This window comes from Salvia hispanica, chromosome 2, assembly GCF_029641045.1.
Source record: "Salvia hispanica isolate PSC_SH4W2 chromosome 2, Shi_PSC_v1, whole genome shotgun sequence".
Lineage (NCBI taxonomy): Eukaryota > Viridiplantae > Streptophyta > Magnoliopsida > Lamiales > Lamiaceae > Salvia > Salvia hispanica.
Genome location: NC_142693.1, coordinates 30,139,420 through 30,166,998, shown reverse-complemented (window position 1 = coordinate 30,166,998; position 27,579 = coordinate 30,139,420). Strand labels below are relative to the sequence as shown.

The 27,579-nt window shown below is 37.6% G+C and overlaps 2 protein-coding genes and 3 pseudogenes across 2 annotated transcripts; 3 read left to right on the top strand and 2 right to left on the bottom strand.

Moving 5' to 3' along the window:
* The first annotated feature begins 1,148 nt into the window (after positions 1-1,148).
* Positions 1,149-3,525, top strand: LOC125201958 (7-deoxyloganetic acid glucosyl transferase-like). Its single transcript, XM_048100265.2, has 2 exons — positions 1,149-1,680; positions 2,384-3,525. Exons 1-2 carry the CDS (start codon positions 1,167-1,169, stop codon positions 3,304-3,306), a joined length of 1,437 nt encoding a protein of 478 aa, XP_047956222.2. The 5' UTR covers positions 1,149-1,166; the 3' UTR covers positions 3,307-3,525.
* A 644-nt stretch (positions 3,526-4,169) lies between these two features.
* Positions 4,170-27,454, top strand: LOC148932111 (uncharacterized; annotated as a pseudogene).
* On the top strand, positions 6,757-7,374 carry LOC148932113 (uncharacterized; annotated as a pseudogene).
* LOC148932112 (uncharacterized) lies at positions 8,569-10,506 on the bottom strand (annotated as a pseudogene).
* LOC125214632 (7-deoxyloganetic acid glucosyl transferase-like) lies at positions 18,420-20,641 on the bottom strand. Its single transcript, XM_089063423.1, has 2 exons — positions 20,051-20,641; positions 18,420-19,568 (listed from the first exon to the last, which is right to left on the bottom strand). Exons 1-2 carry the CDS (start codon positions 20,595-20,597, stop codon positions 18,640-18,642), a joined length of 1,476 nt encoding a protein of 491 aa, XP_088919549.1. The 5' UTR covers positions 20,598-20,641; the 3' UTR covers positions 18,420-18,639.
* Positions 27,455-27,579: the final 125 nt, after the last annotated feature.

The following is a 27,579-nucleotide window of genomic DNA, read 5'->3' as shown; positions in this document are numbered from 1 at the left end:
GCATTTTCACCTTCATTCTCGGATGTGCATTTGGGTGTGCATTCTCTCTCTACCCTGCACTGCACATAGTAGTTGACCAGACGGAGTCCAAGACTCACTACTTCCTTCTCCATAACTTGCAGACTTATTCCATAAGCTTTTATTCTCCATCTTTTAATTCAGACATGATCGATCGAAAAGATATATGTTTGTAAAAGAGTAAAAATTCAGACATGATCAATCGAAAAGCTATATGTTTGTAAAAGAGTAAAAGATGGAGAATAAAAGCTTATGGAATAAACTTGCAAGTTATGGAGAAGATGAGAAGGAAGTAGTGAGTCTTGGACTCTGTCTAGTCAACTACTATGTGCAGTGCAGGGTAGAGAGAGAATGCACACCCAAATGCACATCCGAGAATGAAGGTGAAAATGCTGAGTTGGGGGGAAGCCAAAATTATGAGGGGTACTTTGGTAATCTCGTCACCATTTCTTCATCACTGTTGCAGGCGAGATTTCCAATAGTTGTAAGCGTGAATTATTTCAAACAAAAGTCAAAGAGCACAGTGTGGGCCAGGGTCTTTTTCATGGGCCATGCTTGTTCATAATTGAACACCGAACTGTCATTAATGCACTAATTTGATCCCAATTCTGGCCAATTAATCATCACCGAACAAACCCTCAGGGTTTAGGCTTTCACTTTAATCTACTTTATTTTACCATCTCATTCTTCTATAGTGGAGTAGATTACTAGGTGCCACAGCTACAAGGAATTCAGTTTTACTAACCTAAATCTATCACTAAAATAATAAAAATAATTACTCCCTCGGTCCCAAGATAATTCAACCCAATATTCCATTTCGGGTCGTTCCAAATAATTTGTCCCACTTCACTTTTACCATTTTTGGTAGTAGACCCAATATTCCACTAACTTATTCCTACTCACATTTTATTATAAAACTAATACTTTAAAAGTAGTACCCACATCCCACCAACTTTTTCAACTTACTTTCCATTGGATTTCTTAAAATTCGTGTCGAGTGAAAGTGTCCCAAATTATCTTGGGACAGAGGGAGTACCTAGTAATAACAAAATCTCATTTTTCATTATCTTTTCTATCTATAAAATGCAAGAATTCTTGACTGCTTTATATTCACTCGAGAATTTTTGAAAAATCAAAAAACAAATACTATGAGTTCGAAACTGCCGGCGCACGTGGTGATACTCCCATTTCCGGCGCAGGGGCACATGAACAGCATGCTCAAGCTTGCTCATCTCTTCTGTCTAACTGACTTCCACGTCACCTTCATCGTGTCGGAGTTCACCCACCGCCTCCTCCTCAAGAACACCTCCGTCCCCGCCACTTTCGCCGCCTATCCCGGCTTCCAGTTCCGGATTATCCCCGATGGCCTCCCCGACGATCACCCCCGCTTCGGTGACAGAATCCCTGATATCGTTCCCGCCGTTTCAAACACCATGGTTCCACTTTTCAAGAAAATGATGGCCGACAAACACCTCCTCGCTTCCCCGGGCCACCGCAGGCCTGCCACTTGCTTTGTCGCCGACGGCTTTTTCAGCTTCGCCGCTGACTTTGCGGAAGAGATCGGCCTTCCCTTGGTCTATTTCCGGACTCCCAGCGCTGCCTACCTTTGGGCGTATTTTCACGTCGATGATCTCATTCAAGCTCAACAAATCCCCATTAAAGGTAATCTAATCACTCCCTCCGTCTGCTATTAGAAGTCTCAATTTTTCATTTTGATCTGTTCACATTTTATACTTCCTCCTAAAGAAAAATGGATAGAATGATTATTTAGTGAAATGACTCCCGATTTTATATGCTACTATTACTTACCATTTACAATAAAAGTGAATTGTGACTCTAATTGGCAGACGAACCAAAATGAAAAAATGAAACTCCTAATCGTGAAGAGAGGGAGTACATTGTATTTGCATGATAGACCAAATTGGCTCTTCTCCTATTTAGACTGTGAGATGGCCTCGAGTGACCTCGACCAATGGCTATGGAGACATTTGGCTTACGGGGTAGTGGCCAATCACTCCCGGCACAATAGATGAGCAGTGAGCTATAGTAAATGTGTATGAGTTCTCTTATTTGGTCTGCAACATGGTCACTTTCATCAAATGTGCAACTTTGGTAGGCATTTATAGATATAATGAGCTTTAGTATTTTGTGCATGGGTTCACCGATTGGGTCCGTAACATATCATTTTTCATCAAATTATGAGTTTTCCTATTTCCTCTGTCACATGATCACTTTTTGTGATATTCAAAACTGTAGTATGAAACTTTTGGCATGAAACTTTTCAGTAACATTCGAAACATTTGATATGAGTTCTCCTCTTTGGTCTGTAAAATAATTTCGAAACTTTGGCACTTTGATTATGCAGAGAAATCGATGGATGAATTGGTGAAAGGCATACCGGGAATGGAAGGATTCCTCCGTGGCCGAGACCTACCTGGTTTTTTCCGCACCGATGATGTAAATGACCATCTCCTCCAGAGCTTAGCAGCGGCGACAAGACAAGTCGTACGAGCACAGGCAGTCATATTCAACACCTTCGAAGATCTAGAGGGGCCGATTTTATCAATCATGCTCGAAAAATTGCCAAGAATCTACAATATTGGCCCGATCCACGAGCACCAGAAATCCAGGCTCAAAGAAAAGAAATCAGAGGCCTCGATTGTTGCAGGCAATTTCTGGGAGGAAGACCGGAGCTGCATAGATTGGCTGAATGATCAGCCACCGAGATCGGTGATCTATGTGAGCTTTGGGAGCCTAACAGTTGTGACGAGAGAGCAGTTGATTGAGTTCTGGCATGGTTTGGTCAATAGTTCTCAGAGATTCTTGTGGGTGATGCGTCCGGATTCCATCACCGGGGGTGATCAAATTCCACCGGAATTGATGGAAGGTACTAAAGAAAAGGGTTACTTGGTGAAGTGGGCGCCGCAGGAGGAGGTTCTCAACCACCCTTCGATAGGTGCATTTTTGACACACAGTGGATGGAACTCGACTCTGGAGAGTGTTGTTGCTGGTGTGCCGATGATATGCTGGCCTTATTTTGGTGATCAAACTGTTAATAGTAGGTTTGTGAGTGAGGTATGGAAGATAGGTCTTGACATTAAAGATACTTGTGATAGATTGATTATCGATAAGGCGGTTAGGGAGGTTATGGAATTGAGGAAGGATGAGTTTTTGGAAAGGGCAAATGGTATGGCCAAAATGGCTAAGAAGGCTGTTGAAAGAGGAGGTTCCTCTTATGGCAGTTTGGATGCTTTAATTGAGTATATTAAGTCATTGATCATAACTTGATCAATATTAGACCAATGGTAATCTCTATTTTGTTTTATATTATATGTTCTCATGCAGTGAATAAAATCCTCGAGACGGAACAGAGGATGCCCTGTTTTGAAAATTTCAACAAGAGATGTTTTTGTGTTTTGTTGTGTGTAGATAATATTAGACTATGTCTTGGTATTGGACTATAATTTTCCTTCTTCAGCTAAAGCTAATTAAGTAATATGAATATTATTCTTAGTCTTGGCATTAAGAAAACAACTTTGTAACATGTTGGATTTTCTGCAGCTGAGCTTAAATATTAATCCTTTCATTAGGGGAATCAGCAGCTGATCACTTGCAAGCCAACTCCAATGTGGAATGTGGACGATGTGAATTCCACAATTTTGTCACCTTGTTCTTTAATTTCATAAGCAAGTTAAATTGTGGAATATGGATGATGTGAACTCTTCAAGCTTAGATCTCCAACAAACATGTCATCATTGGCCTTTTCTCGTAAAGACTTCCATCAACATCACCCCATAGCTATCGAATTCATTTACTCCAGACGGATCTGGATTTAGTCCAGTTAGTTGCGAGAGTATACGATAAAATTTTAGTGAAAGAAGTGCAGTATTATTAGTGGCAATGCTCATAAGAAATTTTGGTAAGAGAGGGGTTTCAAAGGTTATGGTAAGCAATGCATACGCAAGAATGCAATACAACATTTTCTTCGTTGCTACAAATTTGAAAGTGTGGTGAGTGATTATAATTAGACAGAGAGATTCTTCTACCATTCACCATGCACCATTATAAGCTCTGTTGCATTTACATATATTATACTCCATATAGGAGCAAATGCAATGATTGGTGCATATAATATGGTCCAATTTGTAGCCATGGAGAAAATGCTGTATCACATTCTTCCATTTACGTTCCTAACCATAACCTTTGAAAACCCTTGTTTAGCCAAAATGTGGGGCATTTCTTTTTTGATTCTAGAGGAAAAGTTAGGTTCCATATTTGTACTGGACTTTTTTTAAAATCCGACTTTGGGAGAGACGCATTAAGGTCATGCGTCTCCTTTTAATGAAACGCACGAGCGTCATGCGTTTTAGGGTAAGACGCATTAAGGTCATGCGTCTTTGAATTTATTTATTTTTAATTAGAAGACGCATGACTGTCATGCGTCTTAGGGTAAGACGCATAGGCGTCATGCGTCTCTTCGTCGATTTAAAACAGACGCGAGGCAGAGAGCTTCATTTTGCGCAAGAGAGGGAAAGGGCAGGCAATTTTCTGACGAATCTCACAGATTTCCAACATATTACGGTATGTTTTCTTCAATCTTTCAATATTTATCCCTTAATTCGGTGTTTACTGCATATATTGTGTAGATTTCTCCCAATTTTGTAAATTAGGGTTTATTAAAAATTGTTCAATTTTGACCGATGTTTTGTTGTTTTGTTAGTTATAATGGATTTTACTGGTGAAATTCATTCTATAGTATAGTTTTTGATGTGTTTGAGATGTTTGATGTTGTGATTTTGGTTGTGATATTGTGTAAACCATTTTTCCCTTCGTTGAGATATGTTTGAGATGCTTTGGATTTTATCCCTCAACCGCAGCCTTGTTTATTGTGTACTAGTTTTGCGCTTCTTTGCTGTAAACCATTTTCCCCTTCTTTGAGATATGATTATGTGACTTTGTTTTGCTTGTTTGGATCAAATAGGATAATAGGCAATTCCTTAGATTAGATGGCAACTTCAAGTTCTAGCGGACCGTTATTATATGGACCCGAAGAACCGTCAGTACTATTTCTTCAGAGAAAACACATTTCAAATAAACTACTGAATTATGGCACAACACATGTTTTCAAAGTTCGACGAACGAAAAGTAAGATTTGGGATGTGGATATTCATGACAATGTGATGTATTGGCTTGAGAGATTTGGTTTCAAAGGCATGATGGATTGTGGGAAGTCGATGAAGGTCGACAATAAGTTTATCACGACTTTGATTGAGCGTTGGAGGCCGGAAACGCACACTTTCCATCTACCGATTGGAGAGGCGTCGGTGACTTTAGAAGATATGCAAGTCATTTGGGGCTTGAGAGCGGACGGTCACTTTTTCACAGGTCGTGACTATCATGTCGGATATCCCGATTAGCCTAGCAAGTGCCAAGCTTTGCTGGGATGGTTACCAGATACAGGGCCAGAGACATAGCAAGGCGGTTTGCTGATGACCGCTCTGATCAATCAAACGAGGATACCTTTGGGTGATGACCTACCTACATATGTATATATCCAAAGGGCACGTATCCATGCCCTAATCTTGTTAGGAGGACTCATTCTACCAGACACCACGGAGTGTAAGGTTCCTTATATGTGGCTGAATGCATTGGTGGATCCGGACGAAGTGCAGAATATTAGTTGGGGTAGTGCGGCTTTGTCGTACCTGTATCATTATCTGTGTGGGGCTTCCATAGATCAGAGGAAAGAGTTGGGTGGGCCTATGGTGCTTCTGCAGCTATGGGCGTGGGAAAGAATGCCCACATTGAGGCCGTCATTCATAGGAGCGCTCGTGCACGAGCCATATACGCCATGTGGCGCCAAGTATGTATTTAAACATTTATTTGTTTATGTATCTTGGGACAACGACTTTTTACATCAATTTTATTTATAGGTGGAAAGGAACTACGCACATAGGAAATGCTCCTAGATTTTCGGTTGAGCATTACCGTGATCAAATATCTTTGATTAAACCTGGGCAGGTGACTGTCTTGTTTTTTTACTTAATTTATGAATTTATGAATTTATTATGAAATTAATTTGGCTTTTACATTGTTGGTTTTGTAGTTTATGTGGACGCCATATGCAAATTGCATGCTACCTGACTACTGTAGGGATGTGACTGGATGCTCCCATTGTGACACTTATTTGGTATGTTGGGCATATGTCGAGGCGCATGAGGCTGGACTAGTGCGCAGACAATTTAATCAGTACCGAAAGATTCCTCAATCTGTAAATAGGATGCTCAAAGAAGCCGATCATTTGGAAAAAAATAATCGGCGTGGTAAGAAAGGAACTAATTGGGAAGAAACACGTCAGTTCTTTATTGGGGAATGTGACATGAGATATGAAAGATTCGAGGCAACCTTAGGTGGCGCAACGATGTACAATAACATTCCACTGAGTCTGGGATACATGGCGTGGTATAACAGGATTACAGTGACGTACCTAACTCAAGTAAGGGTACAGTCAACTGTTGGGATGAACGAGACAGCTTCTGACATAAGATTATTTGTAAGTTTGTTATATTAAACTATATGCTTTCATGTGTTATAGTTTGTTTCGTATTGATATTTATATAGGTTAAGGGTTTTCAGCAAGTTTGGCATTAGACTACTGATCAAGAGATAGACCCAAGATTGCGACAGATTCGAGAAATTGTTAGGCGTACCCTTCAGTCTATGAACCACGCTGATGTCATGGAGTACCCGGCTTCTCAACGCCAAGATGTGGTCATGCCTGAATGACGAAGGACTGTACCCCATCCACATCCTGGGGTGAGGGGTGTTCGAGTTGGTGGACACGGTAACACGCGACAGATTAGGATGTCGCAACCGCATCCTGATTATGTGCAACCAGTGCCTATGAATCCCGAGTATGACCCACCTCAGTGGTCATTCTATCCAAGCCAGGAGTCTCAATCACAATGGAGTCGTCCCATCATTTCCCCAAGCTAACCTGAGCCTGATTGGAGTAATCGCCCCTATTCACAAAGCCAAAATGAGCTGCAATGGAGTGGAGCCCGAGCATCAGTCGATTCATACTTCCACAATTATCAGTTTGTGGCTCCTCAACGAGTTGAAGAAGATGATGATGAAGGAGAAGAAGAAAATGAAGTGGAAGAAGAAAATGATGAAAGTGAAGAGGAAAATGAGGAAGCAGAGGTTCAGAACACCCATGTACAACCTCGCCCAGTTGCGGAGGGTTCATCACGCACCGGGGTTGGGAAGTACGTGAGCAAAGTGATGAAGAGATTTTCAACTAGGAAGAATAAGGGGATTGAACCGTCGAAATACACTCCATCGACGTATAAGTAGCTCGTTGTGGAATGATGTAATGTTATGTATGTTTTGTTTGCTTGAACTTGTTTTCATTATATATTGATGTTTTGGTACTTGATTAACATGTTTATGGTGTCATACTTTAAGATAAATTCTTGCCAATTTTTTTTAAAAAATCCACAACTTTCATGTAAAAACCAATACACAATTACCTTTAATTAGATAAATTATAGTATGTATGAAAGATAATTTAAATCAAAAGATTTATACGAAACTATAAGTTTTTGTTAATTTTAAAAAATAGTTTAAATTCTCATATTGAAGGCTCAAAGCTCAACCAATCCATCACAAAATGAGAAAATTATTACATAAAAAAGGTCCACCAAGATAAAGGTAGCAACTTGCTTTTCATCCAACCGCAGTAGAAACACTGTCTTCAACAACAAGTCCTGTTACAACAGAAAAAGTATGATTTCCCATAACAAGATCCAACATGCGCTGGTAAATTAAATTAAGGAAAATTAAATTTAGAATAAAAAATACATGCGTAGCAAAAAGTGGGAGGATCCTTCTGCAAATGTCAACAACTCCTACATAACACGACCGACTGTGCAATTTTCTCGGTCATGCCCCTCTACGCCGCAATTCCTACACTTGCGGGGAGCTCTCGGTTCATCTTCCTCGCGGACCTCCATTTGATTAGGAATCCTTCTTCTTCTGCCTGGTCCGCGCTTTCAAGGAAGCAACTGCTCAGGAGTGATACACAATTTCCATCCGAGTTTAGCCCAATAGTCTTCGTGTCTTGGTGCTCCAAATGGGCCACCAGAGTACTGTGCTTCCCATGTGGCTTTGTGGTTGTGTTTATCAATGAGTTTAAACATAGCGTTACCTCTATCTCTAGCAACAGTGCTAGAATGTGAACAAGGAACTCTCCACATCTGCCACTTCCCACAAGTGCAATTTGGAGCAAAAAATTGGACCTCTTGTTTGTTGTTTTCCTTTGCCTGTCCATCTTCCATTCATGGACGACTTAGAATTTGTTAATGACCTTTTTCTCAGTCAAGTACAGAACAATAATGTTTTTGCCCCCTCGCATCATTCGCAGCAAGTTTATCCCTTGCCCACGGGGTCAACCGACCTTCGGTGTGTTGTATTTCTGTTTTTCTATCTGCCCACCATTGCACTGTTCTCCAAAATGTCAGATCAACTAAAGCTCTAATCGGCAACTCTCTAACACCTTTCAACACTCTGTTGTAGCTCTTTGACATGTTTGTTGAGGTCACGACCCATCTCATCGTAACAAAGAGACCAATTTTCTTTTTTGGCTTTATTGAACTCTTGTATCGCAACAATACTTTCCTCCAGTAGTGCACGTCGCCTTCGGATGTATTACGTACTTGAGTTGTGATACCCAATCCCCATATCTTGCCTTTCACATTAATGCCCTTACATTTCGCCATGATATTTTTCCTCAAATGGACCAAACACCATTTGTGGTGACATATCGGCGGCTTTTTCCATTCATCAAAACGCATAGCCTTAATGATTCCTTTATGCTTATCCGATATGATGCACACCTCCCTTTGGTATTTCACCACATGAATTCTTACATGATCCAAAAACCACTGCCAACTTTCGCCAGTTTCTTCATCAACAACAACATATGCAATCGGCAGAGTCTTCTTGTTAGCATCAACACCACAAGCAACAAGCAACTTACCTTTAAATCTTCCTCGAAGGTGAGTCCCGTCTATTGTTAAAACTGGTTGACACTCTTGGAAAGCATGTATAGCAGGCCCAAGTGCCCAGAAGACATAATAGAAGACTTTATTACGTCCCTGGCTCAGCAACTCATTGTGCTTCCACTCAACAATTGTGCCGGATTCCTTGACTGCAGTTCAAGCATGTAGTTTGGCAACTGTCTAAATGACTCCTCTCACCCACCAAATACAATCTTTATAGTCCTTCTCCGCGCATACCATGCCTTTTTATAACTGATTACCACATGAAATTTGTAACAAAATTTCTTACGGCCGCGGCTTTGTACTCAGCATTTTTTAGCATTTGATGGCGAATACACAAAGCAATCATTGATGATGAAAAGTTAGCATGTCCTCTATCATTACAATGGCCTTCACAACTATGGCGTTCCACCCACTTCCTAATTTCCCACATATCATCATGGGCCCGTTGTGTCACATAAACTTCCCAAGAACATTCATTCGCTTTTTCAGTGTCGGTCTCGCTGATAATAGCTACCCCATCTTCTGTCCTCCCTGCTGGATATTTGCATTTAGCATGCCACCTTCTTAATTTGCTCTCCACCACCCTAAATTGTCGATGTTGCCTCAAACTCCACATAGTATTAGAAGTCTTTACATGCAACTTGCTATCAAATTTTGTTCCCGCATTAATCCAATACGGATGTTCCTCATCCCAGTACATAGTGCTGTGTTCATTACCAACATCAGGTACCCCAGAAGGACAACTCGGTAATTTGCGAAAATATTTCAACCCATTGTGAACGTATTCTGGAAGTGGTTGCTCACCTTGCACGACGGGTTTATATATTACCTCCTCATCACTGGAAATATCAGCTGGAGAATCATCACTTAAAATAGTGTCAAATGATGATGACGACAATGGTGGATCACGGTCTCTTCGTACAACATCAACATCAACATTATTATCATGAACATTCACTTGATTATTCATTCCAACATCAGTAGCATCAGCAACATCTGCTTGCTCATTCATACCACAACCAAAGCTCATATATTCAACCCTCGTAGATGATCCAACACCGTAATCAACAATTGGTGGGATTTCTACATTTCTTAAAGGCAAATACTCAAGAAATAATTCAATATGACGAGTAGAATTTTGAGCCTCATTGAACATAAAGAACACACTTTCATCACTGTCAACCCCAGTACATATGTAACTCATACCGGTACCATAGAGACAATGCCACCATGATATTTCAATGGAATGTTGATTCATATCTATTCTTATCTTAGCACATATCATTGCAACTAATTCAGAGAATGAGACACATGAATTCAATACGATGGAGCCTCTCGCACGAGGTGGATCATAACCAATACGCACTTGAGGAAGTTGAACTATTCTACCACCCCAATACAAACTCACAAATACTGGTATCATTTCTGCATAAAAAAATATACAACATAATAACAATTAGAGACAATTTTTTTCTATAAACCCTAATTTAGTAAATTTGACAAGTTTGGCATTAGAAACCCTAATGTTATGCAATAAACAACGAATAAGTGAGAAATGTTGAAAGATTGAACAAAACTTACCGAAAGATAAGAGGAAATGGCCGAAAATCGGCGAGAATCGCTGGAAATCGACCAACCAATCGCCTGCCCCTTTTCTTTCTTTCTCTCTTGCGCAGAATGAAGCTACTGCCTCTGTCTCGCGACTGTTTTAAATCGACGAAGAGACGCATGACGCTTATGCGTCTTACCCTAAGACGCATGACAGTCATGCGTCTTCTAATAAAAAAAAATTTCAAAGACGCATGAGGTCTATGCGTCTTACCCTAAAACGCATGACGCTGGTGCGTTTCATTAAAAGGAGACGCATCACCTTAATGCGTCTCTCCCAAAGTCGGATTTTAAAAAAAGTCCAGTACAAATATGGAACTTAAGTTTTCCTCTAGAAGCAAAAAAGAAATACCCTGCCAAAATGTCCATGAGTCTTACCACTGATCAAACTGCTCTTCTTTCACTAAAACAACACATTATATCTGACCCTTCTGGTCTACTTGCAACAAATTGGACTAACTCGAGCTCCGTCTGCAGCTGGATCGGCATCTCTTGCAGATCGCGCCACCATAGAGTATCCGCGTTGAATCTCTCTTACATGAGTCTCTCCGTAATGTGAATCTTCTAGATTGAAGACTCATGAACTTGCCCCTGACTTATTCTTGTAAATAAACCCAACAAATGAACAAGGTAAACCAAGAAATGGAATAAGAAAAATGGATAAAAGGATAGAGGATGGATTAGTGTTATGATTTAGGTGAAGAACAAGAAAGAAATCCCAAAGGTACTTTCACATACAAACACCTAATAGCTCCACATACTAGCAACACAAGAACTAGCAAGCATACCTTTACAATCAACCTTAGCTCGACAAAAGAACGAATGCAACCCGAAGGAATTTGATAAGTCTTCAAAAGATGAAGAAGGTGAGCTCTCAAATATGGAGAAATTGTCTCATACAAATATTCAAAAGCTGAGAATAAATACCCTAAAAAGAGTATTTATACTTAAACAAAAGTAATAGGGAAAATAGTCTTCAAAAGCTTTAAAAAATGACATTTTCGGCCAAAACGCCCGGCCGGGCATTTTGGGACCTTGCTCGGGCGTTTCTTCTGTCGCCGGGCGTTTATCTTGCCCGGCCGGGCGGTTTTAGGGTTTAGGGCCCGGCCACGGTTAGTTCATCGGCAGCTCTGCGCGACTTTCGTCAAACGGCCATATCTCTCTCATCCGAACTCCGTTTGGGGCGTGTGAGGTACCCACGCGAAGGTATTTCGACGATGAAGATGATAGTGGTCTTGGATCAGAAATTGGATACCACCTTGATAGGCATATTGATGTTTGAACCGGATTCCAGCTCCGGTGTGGTTCATTGGATGCCTTCGTTTGTTCTATTGGTTTGGCAGTTCCCGGATTCACATCACTCCGGCACCATTCCACCACAGCTCGGACGCCTCTCCTTCCTCGTCTCCCTCGACCTCACCAGCAACATCTTCGGTGGAGCTCGGCCTCCCGAGCTATCTTTCCTTCACCGGTTGAAGTTCATATCCCTCCGGCTTAACAACTTCACCGGAGCCATTCCTCCTCTCTTTGGCCATTTTCCAAAGTTAGAGAGCTTGAACTTACGCAACAACAGCTTCACAGGTTCAATCCCCAAATCACTCTCAAACCTAACAAACCTACGATTTCTTGACCTAACTTCCAATTCTTTGAGTGGAGAAATGCCCAAAGAGCTGGGGAAACTTCAGAATTTGCAAAGGCTGTGGATCAGATTGAATCATCTCTCCGGTGCCATACCATCCCGGATATTCAACATGTCAAAGATGGAGTCTATGGCGTTGGGGGACAATGAATTGAGTGGAAGTCTTCCAACAGACATTTGCAGTAATCTTCCATTTCTTGCTGGGATTTCTTTCTGAGTGGCGCGATTCCGACAAATATATCACTGTGTTCACAGCTGCAGGTGTTGTCCCTATCTAAAAACTCTTTTGATGGGCAGATACCTGCAGAAATCGGCTACTTAACTTCTCTTCGTGTTTTATACCTCGGTTCTAACAATTTGAAAGGTACTATTGCTCTACACTTCTTGTCCGTATGAATTTAGATTCATTGACATAAATTTTGTTCGTATGTTTTAAATGTCATAATCATTTTGACATGTAAAATAGTTATTTAAATCCCTAACATGAGTCATATTAGTGTTATAAATTAATTTTATTAGAAAATTTTAAATGTGAGTGAAAATAATTTAGTAGAATATGCATGGTTCTACAACCGAAAGTTATAAAAAGAAAGTGGGAAAATTAATATGGGACGACCAAAGTGGAAAACTGAGACACGTAATGGGGACGGAGGAAGTACTATTAAAATGAGAAGTTTTGTACACAAATATATAATTGAAAAAATTTACAACCTTTATAATTTAATACTCTATTTCTAAATTTTACAATATGATTATAATTTGACTAAATTTTGTAACTTAAATTTGTGTGCGTAAGTTTGTTTAAATAGTCATAAATATTTGACAGGTACTCTACCACCTGAGATTGGCAATCTTCACAACCTGGTTGGCTTCGGTGTTGAAATAAATCAGATTGGGGGCTCTTTTCCATTACATATGTTTGTGAATATGCCATATTTGGAAGAATTATCACTATGGCGCAACAATTTCACAGGGAATCTTTCAAGGAATCTTTGGAATCTTACTAAGCTAACCTATTTTGACCTCACGGAAAACAACATGACAGGTAAGAAATCCTTATTTTTGATAAGTTTAAAGAAATTAGTCATCTTGAGTTTTTTGTAATAGAGCCCACCACACTTTATCTGTCTATCTCCTACCTTTTCTCTCTCATTTCTTATAATAATTTTATCTATTCTTTTGCAGGGCTTATTCCAACTGAATTTGGCCAACTTTACCAACTAAAGACATTAGGGTTAGGGCTGAACCGCTTCAGTGGACCTATTCCACGTGAGCTCTTTAACATTTCAACTCTTCAATTCATTGATCTTGTTAGAAATGTTATATCTGGAGTTCTTCCAACCAATATATGCCATACATCTCCCTCTCTTAAAGAACTTCACCTTGGCCTGAATTCAATCTCTGGACAAATACCAAACTCCATCTCAAATTGCTCTCAACTCACAAAACTCTCACTTGGTGATAACAAATTCAGTGGTTATACCTACGGATCTCGGAAACCTAAGTCTTCTCAAAAGCATTAGACTGTTCGGCAACAATCTTACAAATGCACCGTCTTCTCCAAACATGGGCTTCCTTACATCATTGTCAAACTGCAGGTCTTTAACTTATTTGTCTATTTCAGATAATCCTCTATACAGGTCATTCCATCTTTGGTCGGGAATTTATCTTCCTCGTTCAGACGATTCTCTGCCGGCTGTTACAAATTAAATGGCACCATTCCTGATCAAATAGGTGATTTAATAGGCTTGACGTTGTTTGTAACATCCCGAAATTTCGAACCCTAATTTTAGAGCCGTAAAATTATATTGATGACGTGGGAGAAGTGAATTAATTGATGAATGAATTTATTGCATGAGTTCTTATGACCAAGTTGTGTCTAGGGTTGCGTTGGAGGTTGAAAAGTCAGACTTGATGAGTATATGACGTGGCTTGTGAATATTTGAATTAAAAGTGGAATTATGTGGTGATTTAATTGTTTAAGGGTGAGTGAGATTATTAGGATATTTCCATAAATACTATAACCACATTTTTTTCTTTTTCAAAATTTTCGAACCCCTTGACCTTAATGGGGAGAAATCCTATTTTTCCGGATTTAATTTAATTCTTGGGATATTTATCCAAATTAAATCCAAAACCCAATTATTCTCTATTTCTTAATGAGAAAATCGACACCCTATTGATTCTAGGTGATTTTCGAAAATCACCTATGTTTGGGAAGGAGGAATTATTTTACTGTTTAATTTATCCCCTATTGATTTCCTTCCATACCTAGAATTAAATATTCTACCAAATCTTACCATACCTCAAGAGATCTTGCCATATCTTATTTTAGTTAATATTCAAAATCCATTCCTTATGAAGAACCCCTTCTACACCCCTATTTTCCTTTTTATTTTGGAGGATTTTTATTTTTATTTTGCTCCGTGATATTTTAGTCTACTCCGAAAAATATACCAAACAAAATCTTGGCTAAATAAGTAGCCAAGATTTTCAAAAATCTCATATTCTCCAACCCTAGTTCACGCCATTTTGTATCTTCCTCTCTACTCCACAATATTTGTTTTATTTAATTGTGTAGAATCAAATCTTCCCAAATATTCTATTTAATTACCTAAAGATTTTATTTAACCATATAAATAGGAGAGAAACCTAACCCTAGCCCCCAAAGAAATCGCCCCCCACCCCATATCACACGCCCCTCTCCCTTTTTTCCTCTCACTCAATTTTCTTCTACTTTTCTCCAATAATTCTTCATCTTTTGAGAAGAGTTAGAGTTTGAGCCTCAAGATTTTTTAAGAATCAAGTCTCTACTTCGTTTCTACCGTTCGTTTTGACAAGAAAAGATACTTACATATTAATCTTCTTCTTTCTAACCGATTAATCGATATTCTTGAACCCCCATGCATCTGGTTTGAGCGAGTGTATGCGTGTGTGTGTATGCGTGCGTGTGTGCGTGTGTGTTTTTGTGACGTGGGATTAACACTCATGTGTGACATAAGTTGATGTTAGATCTAAGATTGTTGAGTGTGAAAACTTATATGATGAATATGACTTGGTTTGAATGATAAACGTAATCTAGATCGGTGGGAGAAAGGGGAAGCGTTGTGACATGCATGATTTAGGAGTTGATGTCGAAACTGATTTGTGATATGTGCCTATGTGATTAAAAGGTGAAACCTCAGTTGCGAAGCCGGATAACGAAAGAGAGAAACGTATTTGAAATCTAAGCAGTCGAGGTGGGCTTTATTCTTAAACTCTTTTATGTTGCAAATTTATGAATGTGGAGAGATAAGGGCGGTTTAACTGTTATGCCATACCTATGTTTGTTTTGTTATGATATTGTGCACCTGATGCCTAGTTTGTGAGTTCGCTCCATTGGGCTATAGGGCTATGGATATGTATAAACGAATTCGGGTCTGAGTAGGGCCGCAAACCCTACCAGGTTGTGTACACGGTGGGATCGGGAGCCGTCCTTGCTAGTCGGCCGGTCTCGTGGGCGAAAAGTGTGGCCACACTTTCGTCGCACTATGGAAATGTTGTGATTGTGGAAATTGATGAGGAAATTGGGGAGTTGTTTGACTGGCCAGTCTATGAAAATATTTTTGTCATACTCGATGATATTTATTTTGATAATTGTAAAACTCGAGTGCACTATGGTAAGGGTGGCATAACTTATAAAATGTTTTGGCAACGAGTTCACTGAGTATTTCAAAATACTCAGCCTGGCATGTGTTTTCCTTATATGCAGGTTGAACGGCGACGAGCGGTGGCGGGTGTTGAGCACATTAATAAAATAAGATGGATATTTTGAACTTCGAGTGTAGTTGTGTCTTCATACATAGCTGCACTTTCTCTTGGTTGCTTCCGCTGAATTTTTGAAACTTATTAGTATTGTTTGGATATTTTGCACTTGTTCCTTTGGTTTAGAAGATTGAGACATGTTGTGGTTTTTGTTTGAATTTATGTCGAACCCTTGACTTTTGATCATAGTTATGGTATCTATTCATCAATGATTTCTTTCTAGGTTAAACCGTTGACTTAATGCGTTGATAGTTCCTTTAATACTTTGATCAAATCTCTTTAAATGAAACCCTAGCCTATGTTTTTATTGTCTTTAAGTCCGTTTTGGTAGCAGTCACCGTATTTATTATACCCTAGAAATCCGGACTGTTACAGTGTTTGCATTAGACGGGAATGAGTTATCTGGTAATCTTCCCCTCTCCATCAAACATCTGCATAAGCTTGAAAGATTATATCTTGCTGATAACATGTTGCAAGGCCCCATTCTAAATGTTGTATGTGATTTATACAACCTCAATTTTATAAGTATTGGCCAAAATCAGTTTTCAGGTTCAATTCCTAAATGTTTGGGAAACATTTCTTCTTTAAGAAATATTTATATGTTCTTCAACATGTTCAATTCAAGCATACCATCAAGCTTATGGGACCAAAAAGCTTTGCTGATTCTTGACTTATTCTCAAATTCATTGAGTGGAGTTTTGCCTCAAAAGATAAATAACTTAGGAGCAGCAATCTCTATAGATCTGTCCATGAATCAGTTGTCAGGGTCTATTCCTAGCTCCATTGGAAAGTTACAGAGTTTGGCTAATCTGTTTTTGTCAAATAATAGACTAGAAGGTTCTATTCCAATTTCAATGGGAAGCATGATAAGTTTAGTGACTCTTGACTTGTCTCACAACAACCTCTCTGGCTCAATTCCAAAGTCATTGGAAGCACTTCAATACTTAAACTACTTTAATGTCTCTTTCAATAATTTGAGTGGAGAAATTCCAAGTGGTGGTTCTTTTAGAAACTTTACTATGGATTCTTTTAAGGGCAATGAGGCATTGTGTGGAATTCCGAGGTTCCATGTCCCAATTTGCCCTTATGTTTCCAATCGCAGATTAAAGATGAAAAAGAAGGTACGAGTTTTATTTATTGCTTTTGGGGTCGTGGCTTTCATTTCAATTGTTTGCCTAGCTTTTATCTTTGTCAGATATAAAAGGAAAGATAAGAAAGTTAGATAAGTTGTTGAGATGATATCCATTGTACCCGAAAGAATCTCTTATTATGAACTTCTGCAAGCAACTGACAATTCAGTGGGAGCAATCTGCTTGGCACCGGGAGTTCTTGCTCTGTGTACAAAGGAATTCTTAAAAATGGGAAAGTTGTCGCTGTCAAGGTATTTAATCTTCGGTTGGAAGGTATTTCAAAGATATTTGATGTCGAATGTGAGATTCTTCGTAGCATTCGACATAGGTGTCTGAACAGTGTCATAAGTTGTTGTTCCAATGAAGAGTTCAAGGCATTAGTACTTGAATATACGCCCAATGGAAATCTTGAGAAATGGTTATACTCTCATAACCATTTCTTGAGTTTCATGGAAAGATTGAATATGATGATCGATGTTGCATCGGCTTTGGAGTATCTTCATGGTGGCTATTCGGCGCCTATTGTCCACAGTGACTTGAAGCCAAGTAATGTCTTGTTAGACTAAGATATGGTTACCCGTGTAAGCGATTTAGGGATAGCAAAGTTGCTATGCGATGGAGATAGCATGGTATTAACCAATACCCTAGGAACATTGGGTTACATAGCTCCAGGTGACCTGTTACTCTACATTAATTAAATAAAGTACTTTTAATAAATGAAGTCCTGTTAATTTCGTATGTTTTTGTGATTGTAGAATATGGTTCAGAAGGACTAGTCTCCACAAGTTGTGACGTTTATAGCTATGGTATGATGTTGATGGAAGTCTTTACTAGAAAAAAGCCAAGTGACGACATGTTTGTTGGAGATCTAAGCTTGAAGAGTTGGATTAAAAGGTCAGTTCCACAGTTCACATATAGAGTAATTGAAGCCAACTTGCTTATGAATGTTGATGAACAACATGGCGACAAAATTGTGGATTTCACATCATCCATACTGGAGTTGGCCTTAAAGTGTTGTGCAGTTTCCCCTAGTCAAAGGAGCAATATGAAACAAGCTCTAGCTGAGCTGCAGAAAATCCAAAGTAGGTTTATGAGAGGAAGCTTAAATCATGGTGGAGTACTTAATTAGCTTTAGGTAAATATAGCATAATATATTTTGTCAAATGCCCGAGTCTCATTAACTATCTATCACTGGGCAATGTACGCACATCAGATATTATATTATTTGTCTTGCATTATAGGTTGCATCTATAGTTTTACATATTTATGTACTAATACATTCAGACTCTTGCATCATTAAGTTACATGCAAGATAAACTACCTTTAACAATAACAAAGCCAAATCAAACTGGAATTGGCATTTGGAAATCCATAATTAAATCACCAACGACTTAATATACTGGATTAGGCCATCCAAATTATTATACGACGAACCCCCTTTACTAACACTCTTTTTCACAAGTTTAGCCAAATTCTCTGACCTTTCCATAAACTCATCTTTTCTCACTTCCATCAAATCCCTAATTGCCTCCTCAATAATCTTTCTATCACAAGTGTCTTTGATATCCAATCCGATCTTCCAAACCTCACTCACAAACCTACTATTCGTCGTTTGGTCCGCAAAATAAGGCCAACATACCATCGGCACACCAGCAACAATGCTCTCCAGAGTCGAATTCCATCCACTGTGCGTCAAAAACCCTCCTATCGCTGGGTGATTGAGAACCTTCTCCTGGGGGGCCCACTCCACCAACAAACCCTTCCCTTTAATACGTTCCATTAACTCCACCAGAACGGGATCCTCTCCGTTGCTCCCGATGATGGAATCCGGCCTCATGACCCACAAAAACCTCTGCGAACTGTCAAGCAAGCCGTGCAAGAGCTCTAACACTTGCTCTCTCGTCACAAGTGCTAAGCTCCCAAAGCTCACATAGATGACGGATTTAGGCAGCTGCGCGTCCAACCAATCGATGCAGCTCCGGTCTTCCGCCCATAGGCTGGCCGTGATGATTGAGGACTCCACCTTCTTCTCCGTGAGTGTGTATTTCACTTGCTCGTGGATTGGACCGATGGAGAAAACTCTTGGCACATGTTTATGTATCTCTGCAACTATCTGCCCCTCTAAATCTTCACAAGTGTTGAATATTACGGCTTGCGCCCTCTCAATCAGCCTTGTTGCAGCGACAACTTCCTTGAGAGTGGGGTCGTTTACGTCGTCGACACGGTAGAAACCCGGCAAGTCACGCCTCCGTAGGAAACCTTCCATTCCCGGTACGCTTTCTATTAATCCATCCATCGATTTTCCTGCAAAAGCTTAACAAACTACAACATTAGATATATTTTTCAGAAGATTTATAAAATTCGAATATACTCCCTCCGTCCTCGATTAATTGTCACTCTTTGACCGGACACTGGTTTTAAGAAATGTAAAGAAAAGTTGGTTGAAAAAGTTAGTGGAATGTGGGACCTACTTTCTATATTGGATTTATAATAAAATGTAAGTGAAGTGAGTTAGTGGAATGTGGGACCTACTTACTATTCATGGTAAAAATGAATTGTGACAATTATTGAGGGACGGACCGAAATGGAAAAGAGTGACAATTAATCGGGGACGGAGGGAGTAATAGTGCAAATTGTCAGAAAAACTACAAAGTTTGGTTAAATTCTAGCTTGTCCCGCCGGTATATTATATGATATGATATGATAGCCGAGAAATCATTTGTGGATGCCAGCGGCGGTAAGCTAAACGTGAAAAATCATGATGTTTGGTCAAATCATGAACTGACCTCCGAAAGGAATTTCTTGAGCTTGAAGAAGCTGAGGAAAACGGAAAATAGCCCACAAGTAGGAGGTGGTGGTGGTTCCGAAGAAGATGACAGGAATTCCATTTTCTTGGCAAAAGTCTGGGGCGGAACTCAGCAGACCGTCGGCAACGAAGCAGGTAACTGGTCGACGGGCGGCGGAAGCCAAGAAGTTTTCTTGGATCATCATTTTCTTGAAGAGTGGGACTGTGACGTTTGCGACGGAAGACACAAGCTCCATGGCTCTGTGACCGCTGCGGGGGTGGTCGTCAGGGAGGCCGTCGGGGAAAGTCCGGAACTGAAATCCAGGGTAGCGGGAGAAGGCGGTGTTGTGCTGGTGCTGGAGTAGGCGGTGGTGGTTGAAGTCGGAGATGATGAAGGTGACATGGAATTCGGCTAGGCAGAGGAGATGGGCTAGGTTTAACATGGGATTGAGGTGACCCTGCACCGGCATCGGGAAAATCAGTACGTGCAGCGGCAGCCGGAGCTTTTCTTGGTCGGAAGCGGAACTCATCTTGTTTCTGCAGTTCATGTCTTGGGATAAATGTTCTCAAACTTTGCAGTAATATATTTGCTTATATAAGAGCAGAACTTGTACTGTCAAAAGTGAACTACACAAATCATCTTTGAACTTTGCGTTTAGTAAGCTAATAGTCCCTGAACTTTAAAAATATCGTGGATAATCCTTAGAATAAGGTGTAATCATATTCGTGGATTTTTTTTCACTATTCATCACAATTATGAAGGACATTTTGGACTTTTATAAAATGAGATATCTATGATATTTTCTCTATCTCTCTAATATTATTAGGTATAATATTTTCACATATTCAATCAATTTATGTCAAATTATCTTTCTCTTTTAACTATTAAAAAGTAAAAAAATGAAAGTAAAAAAATACTATGAAATTCTTAAATATATTAATTAAATTTGATTTAAATTACTAATTAATTTCAAAATAATTTATAGTTAAATTAATTTTGATTGTGATTCTATTATTTTTAATATTAGAAATTATAATTAAATTCAATTTTTAAAATTTTTTATTTTTTAATATTAAAAAAATAATTTAATCACATTTAAAATTTAATTTAGCTATAAGTTATTGTGATGGTCAATAATTAATATATTTGAGAATTTTATACTCCTTCCGTGCCATAAAAATAAGGACCTTTTTTTCATTTTGGGATGTTCCACAAAAATAATCCCTTCTATTTTTGGTGACTTCTTTCTCTCTAATATGGTGGACCACATTCTTCACTAACAATACTATAATTACTTAATCTTTCTATCTCTCTCTTACTTAATCAATTGTGCATTAATTCTCGTGTCATCCCAAATGTCCATATTTTTTTTAGAACGGAGGGAGTAGTATTTTTATTTTCATTTTTTACTTTCTAAAATTTTAAGAGAAATAGAGAAAAGGAAGGTTTGACATAAACTTATTAAAAAATTGAGGTGAAAAATATTATTTCAGAAGCCCAAACTTTAAGAAAAAATATTACATCCAATACTACAGAGAGATAGAGAAAATATCATACTCCCCCCGTCCCACAATATGCAAAAAAAAATTTTAAAAAGTTGGTTGGAAAAGTTAGTGGAATATGAGACCCAGTTTTTTTATATTGGTTGTATAATAAAATGTGAGTGAATTGAGTTAGTGGAAGGTGAGACCCACTAAACATTTATGGTAAAAATAAAGTGTGACAATTATTGTGGGATGGACCGAAATGGAAAAGAGTGATAATGTTGGGGTTGGTGCCCCTTGCACAGCGGAAAACATGCATAAACAAATAAATCAGATCTACAGATCTATTTGAACGATTATGGAATTAATTATCTACATGTTAAACAATCAAAATTGCATACAAGAACACAAATAATTCATGTAAAAGGAATTAAAACCTAAAACATGAATTTCCTATTGTTTAAAATTACCAATATGATTCTCCAAAGAATCGACGATTGCTTGCACCTTCTCCACGAGATGTTCTTCGTACTCAACCATGAATCTTCTAATCTGTATCCCGAACTCAAATAATGACCTTTGGGTGGGCAAAGCTTGTCAGAATCGAAAAGAGCTTGATTAGAAAGAAGACAGAATACCAGTTTTGATTTTTCCGTCCACTCCCAGAGAGGAGCACGAAAATTTTGATTAAAATTATCATTAATCTCCTTTCTAATCTCCTTTTATATAGAGTTATTATGGGCCAGATTAGGGATCCATGGAAGTCGGACTTGGGCCAAACCTGTTGGACTTTTACTAATTAAATTGAGCCCCAATTTAATACAAGTTCAACAGAATATTATTATCAGCCACTACAGTAAAATAATATTGACTGCCCGTCCAACCCCAAATTACGAGTAATTTGGGCTTTACCTCTTTAATTTATTATTTCATGTGTTTAAGATATAAATATTCATTAATTAATTTAAGTCTGCTATTTGACTCTAATTAGTTAATATCTTTTTCCAAGAGTTGTCTAGTTCAAAATTTTTATTTATTATTCTGTAATAAATTCAAACCGGTCGGGTTTTTGAATAATAAAACCTTTTTCGAACACATATTGAGGATATTATCAAACTGGACTCACCCAACACATGATTAATTGCAATAACAATACTAGCACCTCTAGACATTGATCACCACTACCCAAGATATCAGGATTCTTGGATTGCGAAAAATCCGCACCATTTGAAAAATAAAAGTAGTGCATAATCAATATCGTATGCTCAATGTTATAACAAGAATGATTAAGAAATAACAATCACCGAGACCTCGTCTTTCAGTATATAGCAAGAAAGATTTATCTCAATTGTTAGATCCTTCAGTGCTATACCACACAAGTGTCATTTATTTCCTAAGGTAAGGAAACATGCGGACTGACACTGCAACCTTTCACGATAGGTAGTCAAAGCCTATCTAAGTTGTGAAATTCTATTTCTCTTCTACAAAGGACCGACTGCGTCACCTTCTGTGAACATCGTTCACGACCATTCTACTATGCAGAAGAATCAGACTTTTTTGCTTCTTATACATTTAAATGTTTGAGAAACATCTTATTAATGCACAAGCAAACACCAATGCGATAATATTACTTCTTCTCGCCTTAGGTTAAAAGTGGATTGTAGAATTTATTGTATGCAAACAATTCTATCCGTGCAACATGCTCGAAATATGCTTTTCAGTATACCAATCCAAACAGACAATTATTGTGGGACGGAGGGTCTCATTTTTATGAAAGTCCAAAAATATTTTTCATGCCTTGGGGGGCTTTTTTGGTGTAAAATTATAGTAATAGTGAAAAAGTACAATGTGATTACACCTTAGTTCAGGGGCTACCCATGATTTTTTTATAGTACATGGACTATTGGCGTGCAAAACACAAAGTTCAGGAACCATTTGCGTAGTCCATTCTTCCTTCAATTGCAAAAGTACAAAAATGTCCCTTGGATTTAGAAAATTCCAAAAGGAAAAAATATCACAAATTAGTGAAAAAAGACTTCCAACGATGTTACATCGAAGGTTAGACACTTCTGATGGTACATTTAATTAAAGAATATAGACCATTTTTGATATTGTTGCATGGTTTAATGACTAAATTTGTAATTCTCACTTTTTTTTAAATTATTGAGAGCCACCAATATTGATTGCTGTAGCCCAGTAGATGTAGCCGTGTGATATACATGTAAAATTTTAAATTGGGAGAATGTACAATTTTAGAACTCCCTTTCTCCTATCATAAGTGGATACTTTTCCTTTTAAGTAAAAAATCTTTTCTTCTATTTTATTTTTCATAAATTTTATTTATTTCACTCATCTATTTTTTCCTCTTTCATGCTTTACATATTAATTCTTTAAACATAAATCCCTTAATTTTTATATTAAAAAGAAGTGTCTCGCTTATAGCGGAAAAGATAAGTACTAAACTATAAAGTATAATAATGTTATAGAGAAATAGTTTATGACTAGGGGGGCAATATTGAATTCTAAGCCGTTGTTTTTTATGTTCACTAGTTAGGAGTTGGACTTGTTTTAATTTATGATGGGGGACCACCCATATAAATTTTCACTTTTATTTCTGTCTTTAGATCTGTCTTTTGCACATTTTTGTTTAATATGGCATGCATTCTACTCTTTCCGTCTTATATAATAGATTAATTGGTGTTGACCCGTATTCAACCCCGAATTTTGTAATAGAAAAAGAGAAAAAATAGTTGAAATAGTATAGTGACAGTAGGGCCCCTAGATAAAGTAAAGAGTAAACTATAAAATTGGTCTCTGGTCTCTGCAAAATGAGATTCACACTTTTTATGTCTCTGAACTTGAAAAATATGGTCATAAATCTCTGGATAATCATTAATCACAATTCAGTTCCCAAGATATATTATGCCATCATCCAAGTGTCTGTCATCTATATTATGAGAAGGAGGAGTAACTCACTATGTTCCAAGATATTTGAGTCGTATACCTTTTGTGTGTCTCAAGGTAGTTGACTCATTTATTTGTGTAGCAAAAACTTTATCCACTCTCACACTTTACTTTCTTTTCTTTTCTCTTACGGAATACTCCCTCCGTCTCATAATAGATGTCACACTTTCCTTTTTAGTTTGTCCAATAAAAGATGTCACATTTCCATTTTTGGAAAAAGTTCTTATAAAAATTATATTTTCTCTCTCCATTTAACACACAAAACAAAACCTCCTAAAATCTTGTATCGTCCCACAAGTGTGACATCTTTTGTGGGACGGAGGGAGTACTTTATTTCTTCGCTTGCTTTACTCTCTCCATTTTAACTTGACACATCAACTTCTTAATCCTCACATAAAATAAATACTTAATCCTCACATAGAAATTCCATTGAATATTTGTTTAGCCCAAAAACGGGAAAATAGAATTCAATTTTAAATTTTTGTTTCAAATGGCTAAAGTTTAGAACTCCTCTTTTAAAAAAAAATTGCTAACATAAATTAGTCTGACCTACTACACTTGGCATCATCTTATCCATATATGAATATTGTATTGTTGGTTTGTATTTTTTTGTGTAATTTATTTGAATTTTTAGGTATTATTTGTTATATTTCTAGATGTTGGATTATTATATTTTTAGTATTGAACTATTTAAAATTATAAATAAAATCGGATTAAAACTGCACATCGGTTCCGGTTCGGAACTGGAATCGACCGGTGCTTAACCCGCCGGTTCTAAATTGGAACCGATCGATTCCGGTTCTAGGATTCATGAAAATTTAAAATCGATTAACTAGTCAACCGGTCCAATTAGAACCAGATCCGGCTGAATAAGCAGGCCTAGCTAGTTTAGTAAGACGTCATTACGCAAGCCGATTTCTGTAACCATTAGAATCAACAAAAAGATATTCCTCTCCATTTCGGGTGATATATTTTCATTTTTGAATATCTCATTAATTTAAATAAAACATTTATAATTACAATATCATTTTCTAATAATTTTCAATCTCTCATTTTATTTTATTTTTCTTTTAACTTATCAAACAATACCGCATAAAATCACATACCAAATAAAAAATGATCTACATGTGAAATGAGTTGGGTTATTACTTTTGTTACATATTTTAAAATTTTCAAAAATAGTTACATTTAAAGGATTAAATTATTTATAAATTTTATATTTTTACTTATAAATTCATATATATTCGTTGGAAAATAATAGGTCTTTAAAGATATACTGTGTCAAATAATTTAATTTTAGTAAACATGTTTTCTTATAATATAATCTTTTGTTATTATCAAGTCTTGTGATTTTCGGGGATTGGCCTTTTCTTTTATTTTAGTAAATACTTCGTATAATCTTTCTTTAATATTTTGCATGTGTTACTAAAAAACACAACAACTTTGTATCATATAATTAGTACATTTACTTAGAAACTAGAAGTATTGTCGAATTCAAACATTTTCACTGAAATATTGAAATTATGATGGAACTCAAATTCTGAAAAAAAAAATTTGGTAATAATTAATTTTAGTTATAAAAAATCAGTACTATTTGTGACTTGTTGTTTGGAGGAGAAGAGTACTCCATATTGTAGTTTTGTTTTTTAGGGGCCAAAGTTGTTGGTAGAAGAAATGTAGCATAATGTGTTTGATTGGTTTGTACTTAGATCGACACTTGGGCAGTTCGGAAGTAGATGAGTGGAAGTCCATTCTCTTCGCAAAAGTCGGCGGCGAAATTCAGGACACCGTCGGCGACGAAGCAGGTAACCCGCCTACTGGTGGCGGAAGCCAAGAAGTTTTCAATATATTAATGTCAACCAATGTGGTCTATTGTAAACTGAATAAATCACATTCTCAAATATGATTATTTTAATATTTCAAGTATAGTGATGGTTTCCTTTTGCTAGATAGGAATTTGAATATTTTCTATATTTTTGCTAGTTATTGAATTAGGTTTATCAATTTTTCTAGTGTTATTTTTATCTATTTTTTTGGAGAGAATAACGGATCTTGATAATGAAATTTTTATCTAAAAGATTTGCTGGTTCTTGACTTATTCTCAAATTCATTGAGTGGGGTTTTTCCTCAGACACCTATATGTCGAATATGAGATTCTTCGTAGCATTCGACATAGGTGTCTGAACAGTGTCATAAGTTGTTGTTCAAATGAAGAGTTCAAGGCATTAGTACTTGAATATATGCCCAATGGAAATCTTGAGAAATGGTTATATTCCCACAACTATTTCTTGAATTTCATGGAAAGATTGAATATAATGATAGATGTTGCATCGGCTTTGGATTATCTTCATGGTGGAAATTCGACCCCTATTGTCCATAGTGACTTGAATCCAAGTAATGTCTTGTTAGATGAAGATATGATTGTCCGTGTAAGCAATTTAGGGATAGCAAAGTTGCTATGCGATGGAGATAGCATGGTGTTAACCATCACCTTGGGAACATTTGGTTACATTGCTCCAGGTTAATAATTGTTATTCCACATTTATGAATGTACTTTTTAATAAGGGAAGTTTTTTAATTGCATGTGTTTCATACTTTTTTTGTGAGTGTAGAGTATGGTTCAGAAGGATTAGTTTCCACAAGTTGTGACGTTTATAGCTACGGTGTGATGTTGATGGAAGTCTTTACGAGAAAAAAGCCAAGTGACAACATGTTTGTTGGAGATCTAAGCTTGAAGAGTTGGATTGAAAGGTCAGTTCCACAGCTCACATATAGAGTCATTGATGCCAACTTGCTTATGAATGTTGATGAACAACATGGCGACAAAATTGTGGAATTCACATCATTCATATTGGGGTTGGCCCTAAATTGTTGTGCAGTTTCCCCTAATCAAAGGATCAATATGAAACAAGCTCTGGCTGAGCTGCAGAAAATCCAAAGTACGTTTATGGGATGAAGCTTAAATCATGGTGTAGTAGGCCTTAAAAAGTAGTTTTCCTTTAAATGCCTTGACTGAAGATAATATTATGTACTACAATCTTATTACTTAATTAGCTTTAGGTAAAGAGTAAAATATATTTT

Excerpts from the sequence above, each read along its gene's own strand:
- LOC125201958 (XM_048100265.2), top strand. The coding sequence starts at position 1,167 with ATGAGTTCGAAACTGCCGGCGCACGTGGTGATACTCCCATTTCCGGCG. Across the intron at positions 1,681-2,383 it reads TCAACAAATCCCCATTAAAG|AGAAATCGATGGATGAATTG; the intron begins GTAATCTAATCA and ends TTGATTATGCAG.
- LOC125214632 (XM_089063423.1), bottom strand. The coding sequence starts at position 20,597 with ATGAACTGCAGAAACAAGATGAGTTCCGCTTCCGACCAAGAAAAGCTC. Across the intron at positions 19,569-20,050 it reads TCAAGAAATTCCTTTCGGAG|GAAAATCGATGGATGGATTA; the intron begins GTCAGTTCATGA and ends AAGCTTTTGCAG.